At 34.7% G+C, this 16,582-nt stretch overlaps 4 protein-coding genes and 1 long non-coding RNA gene across 5 annotated transcripts; 3 read left to right on the forward strand and 2 right to left on the reverse strand.

Annotated features, from left to right (window-relative positions):
• Positions 1 to 1,750: 1,750 nt before the first annotated feature.
• Positions 1,751 to 5,775, forward strand: LOC133675959 (BRASSINOSTEROID INSENSITIVE 1-associated receptor kinase 1). The gene is made up of 4 exons (XM_062097530.1): positions 1,751 to 2,430; positions 3,120 to 3,380; positions 3,480 to 4,346; positions 4,786 to 5,775. Exons 1-4 carry the CDS (start codon positions 2,007 to 2,009, stop codon positions 5,265 to 5,267), a joined length of 2,034 nt encoding a protein of 677 aa, XP_061953514.1. The 5' UTR covers positions 1,751 to 2,006; the 3' UTR covers positions 5,268 to 5,775.
• A 2,602-nt stretch (positions 5,776 to 8,377) lies between these two features.
• On the reverse strand, positions 8,378 to 8,836 carry LOC133675374 (self-incompatibility protein S1-like). Its single transcript, XM_062096724.1, has one exon. The coding sequence runs from the start codon at positions 8,834 to 8,836 to the stop codon at positions 8,378 to 8,380; it is 459 nt and encodes a 152-aa protein (XP_061952708.1).
• A 716-nt stretch (positions 8,837 to 9,552) lies between these two features.
• Positions 9,553 to 10,264, forward strand: LOC133675600 (uncharacterized). The gene is made up of 3 exons (XR_009835446.1): positions 9,553 to 9,680; positions 9,783 to 9,832; positions 10,167 to 10,264. It is a non-coding gene; the product is annotated as an uncharacterized LOC133675600 (long non-coding RNA).
• Positions 10,247 to 11,926, reverse strand: LOC133675598 (uncharacterized). The gene is made up of 2 exons (XM_062097024.1): positions 11,782 to 11,926; positions 10,247 to 11,695 (listed from the first exon to the last, which is right to left on the reverse strand). The coding sequence occupies exons 1-2, from the start codon at positions 11,836 to 11,838 to the stop codon at positions 11,096 to 11,098; spliced, it is 657 nt and encodes a 218-aa protein (XP_061953008.1). The 5' UTR covers positions 11,839 to 11,926; the 3' UTR covers positions 10,247 to 11,095.
• On the forward strand, positions 10,406 to 11,067 carry LOC133675599 (uncharacterized). The gene has a single exon (XM_062097025.1). The coding sequence runs from the start codon at positions 10,406 to 10,408 to the stop codon at positions 10,928 to 10,930; it is 525 nt and encodes a 174-aa protein (XP_061953009.1). The 3' UTR covers positions 10,931 to 11,067.
• Positions 11,927 to 16,582: the final 4,656 nt, after the last annotated feature.

Below are 16,582 nucleotides of genomic sequence, written 5' to 3' on the forward strand. Positions count from 1 at the left end.
GACAAGCCATAAATTACCACGTGGCATGGTTGGCGCTCACCATTACTCTTAGGTAGCGTTATTAACCGTATCCAAACACTGTTTGACAAAAAAATTATTATTTTTTGTTTTAAATTATTTTTTAAATGTATTGAAAATAAAAAAATATTATATTAATTTATTTTTAAATAAGACAAATTATCTTAGTTAAGACCCTTTCATTTCTTGGATCAAAATCAAATTCTATAAATTTCCATGATTAAATTTTATAATTTATAAGTTTTTGGAGTTAATTCTGATTAGGTCAAACTTAATATTAATTTGTCAAAGCTTGCTTGAGAATGCCATTAATTAAATGTGAAAAAAATTAAGACCAAGAATATATAATTTCTAAATTTTGTTTAACCAGCAAATAAAAACTCTGGCTACTATATATATATATATATATATATATATATATATATATATTTGATTATCAAGGATAGATTTTGACTGGGAGGATTGAATGATTAGGAACATTCTCACATGCATGCTAATCATTTCCATTATTTTCCTCCTCATGCGTGTTAATCACTTCCAATAATTATGCTATCACTGTTTGGACTTTACAATTTGATTTTCAAGTGCCTCTTTGTATGTTTTTTTTTAGATAGTTTTTTTACAGTAAAAAAATATTTTTAAATTAAAAATAAATTTTAAAAATAAAAAATATTATTTTAATATATTTTAAAGTAATTTTTTTTAAAAAAAACAACAGCTACCAAAATTTAAAAAAAAAATAAATGAAAATACATATTGTTGTCAGAAAAGAAACAACTATTTCTTCCTTCAATCATTACTTATTTTAAATTCAAGAAAAAAATTGCTACTAGAAAAGGAGTTTGTTAACATGGCGCACCGCACAGTCACATAAACAAAGAGATTATAAAATTAATGTTATTCTAATTTAAAAGTCAGCTCGGTGATTAAAATATATATTTACTCATTAATCATTACAATTTATATCTTAAATTGAACCATTAGAAGTGAAATTTGCAAGGATTCTTCAATCTTGATGTGTGCAGTCTCTCTTTGATCAAACAAAAAAAATAATTTTAGTCTTAGGATGTAAAATGAAACAACTCTAATGGGGGGTTTAAGAGCGTGTTTGGCAGTGTGGTTGCGGGTGCTTTTCAAATAACTTTTCGTGCCAAAATGCATGCCAACGATGTTTTTTTATTTTTTAAAAATCATTTTTGGCATCAGCACATCAAAACGATTCAAAACGTACAAACCATATTAAATTTTAGTAAAAAAAAAAAATTCAAATTTTTTGGGAACGCGGCCGCAGCAGCGTTCCCAAACGATGCCTAAGAGTTTATTGGTGAACTTGAAAGTTTTATACTGTGAAAAGATTATTTTTTAAAATAATTTTTATTTTTTAAAATACTTTTTAATATTATCATATAAAAAAATACCAAAAAAATAATTTAAAATAAAAATGTAAAAAAATAAAAAATTTTCAAAAATAATTTTAAAATTCTTTACTGTCCCACCATAGAAAAGCTAAGTTAGTGTGTCCCTCTCTGGTGACACCATCTACTTGACCAGCAGAAAGGAATGATGAGAGCACAACTGTGATCAATCACAACTAGAATGCAACTGAGCCTCCATAAGATCCCATACTCATTCAAAAAAGTCAGGCAATCCAACGGCCAGAAATCAAAATCACAAACTTTCATCTCTTTTTGAATTTTCCTATACAGTACAACACTCTTCCATTAAATAAGCTTGGATATCCCTGCCACCTTTGTCTCTTCCTTGCCATGCCCAATACACTGAAACAGGATAATATATAGAACTCAAATGCCAAAATAGCGTGTGTGAGAGAGAAGTCAGTCACTTTTGCTTTGTTGCAATGTAAAAACAAACACAAACTGTCAAAGTAAAGAAACAAAAAAAAGACGGGGCTCAAAACCAGACCACGGGTCCAAAACCCCTGTTAAAGAAGGTCATCTTCTAACATTTCGAGCTAGAAAAATCAAGAAATGGGTTTTGCTGTTTTTCTCTTAGGTTTCTTTCTTTTACTGTCAAAGCCAAATTGGGTTCTTGCAAATACTGAGATCAGGGCACTCATGGATATGAAAGCTGCTTTAGACCCAGAAAACAGGTACCTCACTTCATGGACCATTAATGGCAGCCCATGTGATGGTTCATTTGAAGGTGTTGCTTGTAATGAGAAGGGTCAAGTAGCTAATATTTCACTGCAAGGAAAAGGGCTTTACGGGAAGTTGTCTCCTGCTATTGCTGGGTTAAAACACTTGACTGGTTTGTATTTGCATTTTAACTCCTTGTATGGAGATGTACCAAGAGAAATAGCTAACTTGACTGAGCTAAGTGATTTGTACTTGAATGTGAATGATCTGTCTGGGGAGATACCTCCTGAGATTGGAAACATGGCCAATTTGCAAGGTTAGTTTGTTTAATTTGTGGAAATATTTGGGCTTTACTATGTTTTTAGCTAGTTTTTCTTTGAGAAAGCCTCCTTGGTTACTCTCTTGTTTGAACAAATTTGAAAGTTATTTGTTATGTTATGTTCTGCTCCTAACTGCCATTATCTCTTTGTAATATTCTTTTCTATTACTATCTGTCTCTGTCCATGACATAGATTTTCTTTCCCTTTAACTGAATATATGCAGTTTATAAGTTTTTGAAAGTGTTTCAAGAAACATAAAAGATAGATAATAATGCCTCTCAATTTTTCCTCATACAGCTATCGTTGTCTTGAACTAATTATGAAATGCCCCTTTTCTTGGAAATCAAAACCATGTGAACTTAAGATTCAATTTTTTTTCTGTTCAAATTTCTGATTTAGAGCTTATTTACTAGAAAAGTTCCATTTTTTTATTTCCCTTTTCCTATGACTCCGAAAGCTTGGAACTCTTTTACATTTATGCTTCTGCAAGTTCACTCATATGAGTTCATGAAAAGCTTGAACATATTGCTTGATTGTGTGTTGGCTTCTGCAACTATACTAACATCTTTCTTCTAGCAAAATATCAAAACTTGGTGATCATTCTTATGTTGTCTTATATTGGATAATAGTCTTTTGTCTTATCAACTGTGTCTTTGCTTATCAATTCTTTGTGTTGTCTTTGTAGTTTTGCAGCTTTGTTATAACCAGTTCACAGGAAGTATACCTACTGAGATGGGGTCTTTGGAGAAGCTTACTGTTCTTACTTTGCAGTCAAATCATCTCACTGGAGCAATCCCTGCGAGTTTAGGGGGTTTGGGGATGTTAATGAGGCTAGATTTGAGCTACAATCACTTATTTGGTTCAATTCCAACAAAAGTAGCCGATGCTCCTCTGCTTGAATTTCTAGATATCCGAAATAACACACTCTCTGGCAATGTCCCTCTAGGTATTAATCTTTATCAATCACAGTGCTTTTTTTGTTCTTTTCTGGTTATTGACTTTTTTGATTTGCTGATTTGATGTTGTGTTTACCTGTTTAATGCAGCTCTTAAGAGATTGAATGATGGATTCCTGTATGAAAACAACTTGGGATTGTGTGGAGCTGGGTTTGTGTCTCTGAATGCTTGCAATGCTTCAGAACTTAATCCAAGCAGACCCGAACCCTTCGGAACTGGTGTAAATGGCCTGCCAAGAGAGATCCCAGAAACAGCAAGTTTGCCGTTGCTTTGCAACCAAACTCACTGTTCAAACCCGTCAAAGTCCCATCATGCATCGGCTGCTGTTGCTACAGTTGTCATAACGATTTTACTGGCAGCCATAGGAATTCTGACATTTACCCAGTATCGCCGCCGGAAACAGAAGCTTGCTAGCTCATATGAAGTTTCTGATAGCCGCCTAAGTACTGACCAGGCAAAGGGAGTTTACAGGAAGAATGGTTCTCCTCTAATCAGTCTCGAGTATCCTAATGGATGGGACCCTTTAGCTGATGGCAGGAATTTAAGTGGGAATGCCCAGGATATCTTCCAAAGTTTCAGGTTCAACTTGGAAGAGGTGGAGACTGCCACACAGTACTTCTCGGAGGTCAATTTGTTGGGTAAGAGTAACTTTTCTGCAACATACCGAGGAATTTTAAGAGATGGGTCTGTTGTTGCTATCAAGAGCATTAGTAAAAACAGCTGCAAGTCAGAGGAGACTGAGTTCTTGAAGGGGCTGAATACTTTGACATCACTGAGGCATGAGAATTTAGTGAGGTTGAGAGGATTCTGCTGTTCAAGGGGCCGAGGGGAGTGCTTTCTCATTTATGATTTTGTTCCCAATGGTAATCTGCTGAGGTATCTTGATGTGAAGGATGGGGATGGCCACGTGCTTGAATGGTCCACCAGAGTTTCAATTGTCAGGGGTATCGCCAAAGGTTAGTTTTGGTTATTTGTGACTCTTGATTTCTGATCGTTCTATGAAGTTCTTGAGTTTCAAATGTGTGTGAAACCATGAAAAGGATTATTAAAATAAACTATACTAGACCAGAAATTATTACGGAGGAATGGTAATCAAAATGTCCTATGATTTTCATTTCCACTTCGTTTTCTAATCTTTCCTGCCCCCCTGCTCATTGCTGGTGTAAAATAAGCAAGTCAGTATTGGAGTAGGTTATCTGCAATTAATGGTCTGATTTCTTAACCCTAAGGCTTAGCTAATGATTCATTGTCCTGCTTGATGTGCTATCCTGTCACACAACAGAAAATTCTGACTAGAAAGCAAAGAATAGAGCTGTATTCTTTTTATCGTATTGGATTTCAGTGAGAAATTTCTTTTGATCAAGTTTTACCAAGCTTTGTTCATTTCCTGAGCAGGTATAGCATATTTGCATGGTTACAAAGCGAACAAACCATCTCTGATCCACCAAAACATCACTGCTGAAAAGGTCCTAATTGACCAGCGATGCAGCCCGTTGCTCGCAGATTCTGGCTTGCAAAACCTTCTTACGAATGACATCGTGTTCTCAGCACTCAAAACCAGTGCTGCCATGGGGTACCTAGCTCCTGAGTACACTACCACAGGCCGGTTCACAGACAAAAGTGACGTGTACGCATTTGGAGTGATAGTTTTCCAAGTTCTCTCAGGGAAGCGAAAAGTGACTGACTTGGTACGTCTTGGAGCAGATGCATGCAGATTCCAAGATTATATTGACCCCAATCTCCATGGCAGATTCTTCGAATATGAAGCAGCTAAGCTTGCAAGAATCGCTTGGCTTTGCACTCACGAGTCTCCCATTGAAAGACCATCTACGGAAGCAGTTGTTCATGAACTAGGTAACTGTAGTAGCTGTCTCTAGTTTCCATGAGTATTTTCTTAGCCGTTGCCTGGGAAGTTTTCAAATATGACATTGCAAGCTGAGAAATGGCAGTGGCGCTAACTACTCACTGAACTTTCGTTCTTAGTTATATTGCGATATCCTCTTGCTGAGGACTAGCTAACTTTGTCGCAAATGTCAATGGATGGCAGTTTCTTGTAGACCGGAGATGGAATATGGTGGGCAATTTTCATTTGTCTTCACCTCATGCTTTTGAAATACTGCTGTAAAGAGGTGATATGCCCCAGGAAAAAAAGCTGCAACTCCTATGTATTCTCATCCCCAAGGTTCATACAATTAGCGTTCGTGTTTTTTTTCAAGAGCCACTGCCCTCATATTGGCTTCGCGAATTGATATATGTGATTTGTGAGACCTAGTACTTGCCTGCGGTAGCCTGTTGGGTTCAGTTCATGTATTATTAGTGAATTTGGGATGATTTCTATACGAAAATTGCATGATCCCCAAATAAAACCATGCCTTTAATTTATAACACTTGGTCTTCTTTTCCCGACAATAAAGGGTATCCTCATATCAGAGAACATTCTTTTTATAAAACTTGGTAAAATCCACAGTTCGACATTTTTTAAATTATTTATTTCTAGCTGCAAATGTTTAAAATAATGAGAACTAATGCAATCATTTTATATATAAGAGTTATTTGAAGTAAAAATGTCAAGTGTTTAACAAATTTATTGGACTTTTCTCTTCTTATGGGCAGGTGATGAGAAGAAAATAGAATAAAAATCTAAAAGGAAACATAAAAAACAATCACAAAATATTAACATAACACACCTTCAGACGAGGTGTGACATCTTGTCTGGAATCTTAGCGCTCAGATGGTAGCATAGCTGGTGGTGTGGCGGAAACATGAATTGTTAGGGAAAGAAAGGTGTGGAAGAAGAGGAACAGAGGGAAGTGGTAATGATGGTTGATAATTGATATGGACCAGACCCTTCATAGCATGGTTTGCAAGCTGATCACACCATTCATATGGCTCGTGGTTTTGCCCTGCTTCATCAACCCCTGCTCCCGTCGCTGCTGCTAACACTGGAAACCCAGATACTACATTTAGGGTTACACGGGGTGTTGGTTCTAATAAGGGTGGGGCCTTTGGACACGGGGTGCTGGTCTTGGAACATCTATAAATTTTTAATTTTTTTAATTATTGTGAGTGTTCAGATTAATTTATATATATTTTAATTAATTTTATAAATTTTAAATTTATTAACATTTAATAACCTTAAAATTTATAAAAATCAAACAGTAATTTTTAAAAACCAAATCTATTCTTGAATTTTTTAGCTTGCTAGGTGGAGGCAGCGCATCTGGTTTATTTCGAGCTGGGCTTCCTATATTGGAAGTGCAACAATTTCAAAGTGCTGGACCCAAAACCGAATATGGAAAGAAGATAATTTTTCAGGAATATTTGGCCGTCCAATGATGAAGTTGCTCATGTTGTTCATTCAAGTGTGCTGCCTGATATATTCAAGGGTACATATCAGGCAATCACCAAGGGAAATCCCATGTGGAATCAATTATCTGTTACTTCAGGCACTCTATATGCTTGGGATTCCAAATCAACATACATACATGAGCCACCATATTTCAAAAGCATGGCGATGTCTCCGCCAGGACCACATGGTGTGAATGATGCTTACTGCTCGCTCAACTTCGGGGACAGTATTAAAGCTGATCACATCTCACCAGCTGGCAGCATCCACAAGGATAGTCCTGCTACTAGATACCTCCGTCATGGAACATGGAGTGATTTGGAGGAGGAAGAAGAGGAAGAGGAAGAACATCTTGATGAAGAGGAGTTGGAGGATGATGTTCAATCTGTTGATAGCCTTTCAAGCACACCAACTGGAGTTGAGACTCCTAATGTTATTGACCCTTGCTGTTTCTGTTGTTACATGGACTCAATTTTACTTGCTTGAGTTTGATAAAAGATGTGAAGATGTTGTCATAGGACAGGGGAGTTGGGATGCTTCAGAATTCCGAGAAAAGCTTGAAGAGGAATTATATATGATATGATTAATTTAGAGGAATACCTTGAAGAGGAATTAATGATACATGATATGTTGAACATAAAATAAATACAAAAAAATAAAATAAAATCAAACATCTTTCAAAAACTTTTTTTACCATCTTTGATTCCATATTGAGATGGAGCGAGAGAACACCGAAGGATTTTTGTTTCCTTCAGATGGAGTGAGAGACTAAAGGATGGTGGTGTGGAGAACTATCTTTACTATGGGAGTCTGTAATGATGTTTTGGCTATCTGGACATGCAGCTGTTGTAATGATGCAAAGGCAAATGTTAAAAACAGTATTATCCACCAGAGGTTCTTACAATGTGCTGGTATGTATATGGTGTTGGATATTGCTTTTCCGTACTTGTAATCGTATTCATCTGCTTCTAATTAATGCAACATGCGAGGTTTCACAAGAGCGTTGGTCTCGTGACTCTTGACGACATCTTTTACGGTCCAAATCAGCTTGATGAATCTAAACTAGAACTGCATCAGTTTTTAATTGCAATTTCTTGGTGCTAATCATGATTACACATCTGGTATTATAAACTACTTCATGAAATAACCTGTTAGGATTCAAAACATTCCTTCGGATCCCACATTTTCTTTCCCACCATGCTTACTGATACTGGACAAGGGACTGCCATTACTCATCGTCTACAGTTTAGGCAGCCATGACTGCTTATCTGATGTTTAGACAAAGCCATGGTGATCTGTCTACCTTTCTATTTCCTGACCATCCATGCATCCAGACGATTGTTCAAACAATACAAATACATGTGCATGTGAAACAATTAAGTTGCGAGTGAAATCTTGCTAGACATCTGAGGAATTTGAAAACATGCTAGAACTTACAAAGAAGTGGGCACAGCCAATCCTCCAATTATCGCACACCACACCTTGTCCTGAAATGAACTATCTATCACGAAATTGATCCATATATCCTTACATTCATGATTCATGCCAAAAAAAAGAATAAATGTCTCTATATATGTATGTATGTATACATCATCATCATCATCATCATGCATGCATGCATGCCTTGATATTAGATCATGTTTACTTCAACCTTCTGACAGAGAAGGTTCCCCAACTTAGGAATCCATCCCAGAATCTATAGCCCGTTGATGAGATCCTCCACCGACATTCTGGAGCACAATGTTTTTCATCATCTTTCAATGCATCAAAAACCAAGAGGACGGCTGAAACTTCTTTTCTTGACATTGTATCATTCCAAGTAAATTTGCACCAATATGCTGTTGTCCCCCACACATCAGGAACAAAAGAAAAGGAAAAAGATTCCCCATAAGGGATATCTTTTATCTTATAGTCAAAGAATATTGTCCTGCAATTAGTTATCATGGTTGCTCTGCTCTCTATTTCGTTGATCACTGTCACATTCTGCACGGGACGTTTCCTGAACCATGACATGAACGCTGAAGCCGGTGAGACTGTAGCCGAAGAGAAGATGATCATGTAAACAAGAAACAGGCGAGGAGTAAGCATTCTTTCTTCCATTATCATTTTAGTGATTTTGAACGTGGGATTTACAAATGATATCAATGTTGATCACATGGAATCCATATATAGAAGTTAGTGGGCACCAAACAAACTCAAGAACAAATTCCATCTCAGATGTTATCAGAATTTCTCATCCTTCAAAGGACACAGCTAAGTATTGAATGTGTAAGACTTGACTTGCTGCTAAAAATAGCAGATATTAATAGCAACTTCTACCACTCTATTAGCTGCATTACGTGTTAATTACATTTGCACAACTAATTATTATTAATAGTAAATGAAAGAGATTTTTCATTCATGAATCCTAAATTGGAGGATTATACATCAAGATATTTTAGTTAATTGACAATCCTAATATCAGCATGTTTTTTTTTTCTTTTGTTATAGTAATAACCAAAAAAAAGAAAATGTAAGCAAATCACCAAGTCAAATTTCTATATATATAAAAAAACCGTGGAATGATAAAATTAAAAAGAAGTTTGCTAAAAAAATAAAATAAAACAAGAGTTACTATTGAATAAAAGAATGGATTTTGTTGAAATAGGAGGATGTAAAAGTTGATTATGAAGCTATTATAATTAAACATGTTTGATGATAAAATATGAAAAACAATAAAATACAATAAATACGAGTTAAAATGTAAAATATAATAAATATGAATTGAAATAAAAGAAATAATTAAATAATTTTAGGTAAATCATAACAGGATTATCTTCAAATCTTATCTCTAATCAAGCAAAGAATGAAGACGGGATTTATGAGCTGAGAAAGGGTGATTTCTCAATTAAGGTGACCAATTTTGGAGCAACCCTGCTTCCCGTTGTTCTCCCAGATAAAAATGGTTTGCTCTCCTTTCCTTAATTCATTATTTCGTTTTTTTTTAAATATTATTAATGTTAAAAATACTGATAATGATATATTCTCTCTCGTTTTTTATTTTCAGGAAAATTAGAGGACGTTGTTCTTGCATTTGATCCAGTTGATGAGTACAAGGTACAACAGCTCTACTAATTTTTCTAGGGTATTTTTTTTCATCAAATATAAAATGGGTCAAGCAATCTTTAATTTATTTCGTAATCAATTTGGAATCAAACAAATAGTGTACTGGTCTTTCTTGGTATTCTCTTCTAGCTAGGAGGGTTCTTCGATGGACATGTCATGCTGAAAAGTATGAACAGTGATGTTCTTGAACCATGATATTCTTTTACTTTCATGCCTTTGCTATGCTATTTTTCCTCCATATTTCATACATTTTACATGGCCATGATTAATCGGGAAAAAACCTCGATTATCAAGTCACTCATTAATTATGTTTTCTACTTTTTAGGTGGCCCTGAAGGTTTTAGTGAGGTTGTCTGGGATGTAGCTAGTCATAACGATAAACATATAACATTCACGTACAACAGCTTTGATGGAGAGGAAGGTAATGTTTCTTTCCATGGCTAGAATTCTGTCTCATTTGTATCTGATCTTTGTGCCTTGTATACATGTATGGTGTTTGCATTGATTGGCGAATTTCTTTTCTATAGGTTTTCCTGGTGATGTTTCTGTGTCTGTGAGACATACATGATAGTTCAAGCAAACAAGCTAGCTGTGAGAATGTGGGCTAAGCCTCTAAACAAGCCTACCCCAGTGAACTTGGCACTGCATGCTTACTGGAATCTTGGTGGACACAACAGTGGTGACATCTTGTCTCATACCATCCAGCTTTTTGGATCTGAAGTTACTCCTGTGGATGAAGAACTCATTCCGACCGGAGAAATTGTCAACGTCAAGGATACACCTTATGATTCCCTCCAGGCCAGGGAGATTGGGAGCATGTTCAATCAATTGCCTGATGGATATGACATCAACTATGTGCTAGATGACTTGAATCTTGGACACTTTATGAAGGTTGCTGTTGTGCAAGAAAGTGTGTCTGGGAGGAAGTTGGAGCTATGGACCAATCAGCCTGGAGTGCAGTTTTATACAAGTAACATGCTTGACAATGTCAAGGGGAAAGGTGGATGCGTTTTTGCTAAGCATGCTGGTATTTGCTTAGAGACTCAAGTATTTCCTGACGCGGTCAATCACCCCTATTTCCCTTCTTAGATTGTTGATCCTGGAGAGATTTATCAGAACATCATGATTTATAGGTTCCCTGCTCACCAGGGTTTTTCAGGCTGTCCTGCTAGGTTCCCTGGATTTGGTTATTTTCCAGATTTGAAATATGATTTTGATATTTTACATCTTGATGACTCTCTAAATTAGAACTAATTAAGCTTCGATTTGTTTCCCTTGTGGGAGTCTGACCCTGAAAACATGCTCTTCGCCGGTACATTTATCTACCTTGACAACCCAATGGCTCCTCTTCCCGCAACCACGGCCATCAGCAATCTTGGCATCTGTAGCAATTCTGGTCACCAGTAATCCTCCTCCAATAGGCAACAACTGTGTTTTTGACCCACCAGATCGCCATGATCTCTTGCTAAATGCATTATACCCCACTATAACAGCTCCGTTTCTTTTCCTGCCTGCTCGTACTGCGCCAAGAATACCATCATGATTCTCAAGGTTGCAATCAATGAGCACAAAATCCGCTTCACTATAATGGCTTAATAATAGACTTCGAGCTTCTCCAATAACGAACTCAACATGACAGGCATCACAACCTAGGATTTTTTTAGATAGTTGTAATTCTTGATGACCAGGAAGGATGCAAACCACACGGCCACCGGTTTGATGGGCTGCAGCAACTAAGGCCACTGTGGTTGTGGTGGCAGCATTGACACATGCTACAACCATTAGTTGTGCATTGTTACCAGCTGCTAATGCTGAAATGAATTCAGCTTCATCTGGCTCATTTGCCTTTTGACCCTGCATCAAGATCAATTCAAAATCCCAGTTAGGAAATACTGCCAGAGATCATGAACTCAAATTACAAAAAATGTTCGTGGACTTACCATTCTCAGAGTCTTGAGGTATGCATTAGTAGCATTCTCAGCAGACCAGTAACCCATGCTGTTGCTTTTTCTTCTTTTGATTCAAATTTCGGATAGGAGTAGAGGTTTTCTGAAGCTGGATTTTGATGATGTCTTGGTAATACAGATGGAACTAAATATATATAGGACTGTCAAGAAACGTTGGTCGGTCAAGAGACTGTCAATCCAACTGGCTAAGTTAAAAATATTATAAGAACAAAAGGATGCATCAACAAAGATAAGCTTCAATGATTTTCGAGACAGAAAATTATGGGCATCTTTTAACTGATCCCAAGCTTCAATAATTCTTTAGGCAAAAAAAAAAATAATAAAATAAAAAATAAATAGGTGAGCTTTCCCGGGCACCGCCTTTGAAATAAAATAAATAGATCTTAGCTTGATTTAGCAGGCTCTATCATTCAACTGGGATGATTAATTCATTGATTAGCTGTTATGTCCACTATTGTAGTGACATAATTAGACATTTGCGGCAATGTATTGGGTCTGCTTGAGATTTTTTAGAGACTAATCCAACAAGACACCCATGTTAGTCTTGCAGGCAAGCCAGCAAACTTGTACTTATTAATGAAAATCTAATTAATTTATTTTGTTTTAGATTAATTGTCAGAATATGGAGCAAAACAATGTGTAGCTTGTTTATAGTCGTCTTGTGTACGTGCTGTTTATGTACTCTAAAATCTATAAATTAAGGTCAAAATAAGCTTGATTATTCTAATTAGATATATTAATAGTTATGGTTAATGAGATACAGATATTTTTATTTTTTTTTTATCATGAAACAATAAAGAAATCATTTTAATTTTAAAGGGTGCAGTTCAACTGGTCAAATCTTAAATTTATTTTTTAGAGGTTACATGTTCGAGTACAATAAATTTCAGAACCACTAGAGGCTTATATGGGCATTCACTTCAGGGTCTTGGAGGATTAGTCGAGGTGCACGCGTAAATTGATCTGGACACCCACGATCAATAAAAAAAATTAATAATAAAGAAACGTTTTCATATGAATAGCTCAAAAAAAAGAGTTTTTTTTTTTAATTTGTGGAATCTTGAAATTTGAAACTTATGACAAAAAATTTAAGATATAGCTATTAAATTCCTGCTCCAAAATTTGACAACCAATGGCATCTAAAAACTCTTTCACTCTAAAAGTAAAAAATCCCCATAAATATCGTAATTCTAGTATGAATTAACCTACTATTGATTGGATTAGAAGTGTAGTTGCTCCATCAGAATGCTGCCTGCAAAACCAAAAATAATATAAAAGAAGAAACAGGGACTAAATTAACATCAAGATTAACAAAACAATATTGGAGAAAGAGCAAATATAGCCCCCAAACTAATTAACTCCTTATTCAAATAGAGCCCTTATTCAATATTCATATGTTACATAATTAATGTAATATCTCACATCGGCGGGTGATGATTTGATAGCTGATCTTATTAGTAGTACTAGTTGCTGACTTGTAAAACGTGTTTTGGGGATATGCGTAGTCACCAAGAACAAATTCATAAAGACGGTAAGGACCAAAACAGATAATATCTGGCAGATTAGGTCGGGCTGTGACATTTGATATCAGAGTTGGCCTCACTAACCATCCGGTTGTGCCGACAGAGTCGTTGGTCTCTATAAGAGAGGTGGATTGTAATATCTCATATTGGTAGGTGAGGATTTTGTAGCTAGTCTTATTAGTAGTGCTAGTTGCTGACTTGTCAGACGTGTTTTGGGACCATGCGTTGTCACCAAGAACAAATTCGTGAGGAGTAAGGCCCAAAACGAACAATATATGACAGGTTGGGCAGGATTGTGACATTAACTCCTTCCATCCGATTAATTGAGATCCTAAATTAAGTTTGGATTTCGGTAATTGGGTAGCATCTAATTAACATAATTTAGATTTTGAGGTGCATGTTTGTTTTTGCTTTTATTTTTTCAAAATATATTTTTTAATATTTTTATATTGTTTTCATGTTTTGATATCAAAAATAAATTTTAAAAAAATTTAAAAAATATTATTTCAATTTATTTTCTAAACAAAAAGCAATTAAAAAAACAGTCACGCCTACTCATGACAACCTTCGTCCCGTAACAATAGCTGCAGACACCTTCATGGATACTCTATGATGCTTAATCATGTTAATTTTCCATAATTTAGAGGTCTTGAATGGCTGGCTATGAGCATGACCAACTGGCCAGCTACATTGCAGGAGGTCCAATTTTTGCCCCCTGAAAGCAAAACAAAGATGTAGATCCAAATCCACCTGCTTCCTTCCCAAAACAAAGCTGACAAATTAATCAATCCCCATTTCTATTTTTTTTTCTTTTTTTGGTCTTTTGGTCTCTCTTGCATTGTCGTGAGATGTCCCCTTTTGTCTGATTCTCCATGGGAGATGCTGCAATTGTGTGTGTGTAGCTATGGTTTGGTCAACATGAACGTAGTCTTTGAATATTTTCCAAGCTATTATTAATCGATCTCTTGCCTTGGTTGCAATCAGACTCCATAAAATCAACAAGCGGAAAAAAGAAGAAGAATTAATTCGAGAACGTGGGGGTCAGAATTTGTTGAGGAATGGGGAGGATCGTAAATTATAATATAAAACAAGTAGTGGGTTAAAAGATTCTGATTAATTGGTAATAATGCATCCTTGTAGGGCTACATGGATGCATGGGTCGACGTTCCTTGATTAATTTTTATTGTATGTATGTTATTTTGTTTCGTTGCATTAACTTCCATTGCCTCTTCTTTCCTTTTCAATTATATTGCTATTTATAATTTTAAAAAATAAAAAAATATTAATATTTATACATTTTTGAGTTTACATATATGAGCGCACTCACATGTGTATTTATATGTATATTTGTGCACGTTAATGAGATAGACAACGTACATGAATATATTATCTTATTATTATTTTCTTGATTATATATTATCTTGTTATTATTATTATCATCATCATTATCATCATCTCTACATGGTTTGAATAAAAAGAAGCATGATTTTGGAATAATAACAGATTAAAAGTCTTGAAGTTGCTGGTTTCCTAAGCTTTTTTGGAGCATGGATCCATTTAGATACGTTGGCTAGAAGCTTTAGCACATGTTTGTGTCCTTTTGTACCCATTCTGTACTTCATTCAGCACATGCACGGAGGAGCAAGTATCTTCTGGTGAATCAATTTTAGGATTAGATGCTAAGTTATATTATTATCTGTGGTTTTGATTACGAATTTTCACGTTTTGGTTAATCTTTCATGAACAAAAAGATGCAATCGATTCTTAAACCAAATTGCATGTACTCAGTACATGCATGTACGGGGACAAACTATAATTAAAAAATTATTTTTAATATTAACCTATTAAAACAATTTGAAAATATAAAAAAATTTAATTTAAAAAAAATTAAAATATAAAAAAATAGTGGCCACGCAGTTAAGTTATTCATTCAAATTCCCTGATAATTATCAAACTTAATTTAAAAATTGATCATAAAAAGGTCTAAGTTATTGAATTATGAGGTTAACAAGAGGGTTATTACATATTACAATAATTTTCCAAGAATGAATTGGTGTTTCAAGATTGCAATTTTTGTTTCAAAATATAACATATTTCATTTGATTTTACAGAGAAGAAAGTTTGAGTGTTGCTTAGTATGATGGAGACAAAATCCCCTGATGTGCTCAGGCTCAGCGAACCCTTGAATGGTAACCAAATATATCATTTTCTAATTCTTTTCAATTTAGTTATTCCACAACAATTTCAAGATTTAAAATGATTTAATGTAGAACAACAATGTGCATTGAGTGAAAAAGATTATAAATGGTGTAATGATTAGAGGGAATCAGTTGGATTTAGTGGCATTCTAGATTGTTTGCACATGCTACACTGTGAATTATATATAAAAAATATCCAATGAAAAAAAATATTTAAATTAACCGGATATAATGTATCGATTTGGAGACTTTAAATACAACCTAAATAATTGACAAAAATATAATTTGATTTAAAAGAGATTAAAGACAACGTTTTTTCAAAAATATATTAAGACAACAACATATTGGATTGACCCGAATTTACCCAGGTTAACTTACCAAATCAATGACTTGAGTCATAAGACTATAATAACTCTATATAAAATAAATTAAAACAGATTATAAAACTCAATTCCAAATTAACATTATATTGAATGATGAAATTGAAAAGAATTTAATTAGAAAAGATCTAAAAAATGACTCAAGTAAACCTGTTAAACTCACGACTCATGTTATAAGACCAAAATAACTCCATGGAAAGTAAATTAAAAAAATATTTTGAAGCTTAGTTTTCAATCATTCAAATGTTGAATGATGAGATTGAAAAAAATTCAATTAAAAAAGAACTCAAAAAACAACTCGAGTAAACTCGGGTTAACTTGTCAAAACCATGATTAAGTTATGAGACCGAAATAACCTTATAGAAAATAAACCAAAAAAATAATCCTAGTCAACTCATGTTAACTTATCAAACCTACTACCCGAAATATTATATTAAGATAACACCATAAAAAGCAAATCAGAACAAATTATAAAACTCGATTCCTAATCAACCCAATATTGAAGGATAAAATTCAAAAAAAAAATTCAATCCAGAAAAAGGACATAATAAAATAACTTAAGTCTACCCGAGTTAACCCGTGATCCATGTCTTGAGATCAAAATAACCTCATAGAAAGCAAACTGAAACAAATCATGAAGTGTAATTTTCAATCAACTCAATATTAAAGGATT

The sequence above is a fragment of the Populus nigra genome, chromosome 16 (assembly GCF_951802175.1).
Source record: "Populus nigra chromosome 16, ddPopNigr1.1, whole genome shotgun sequence".
NCBI lineage: Eukaryota > Viridiplantae > Streptophyta > Magnoliopsida > Malpighiales > Salicaceae > Populus > Populus nigra.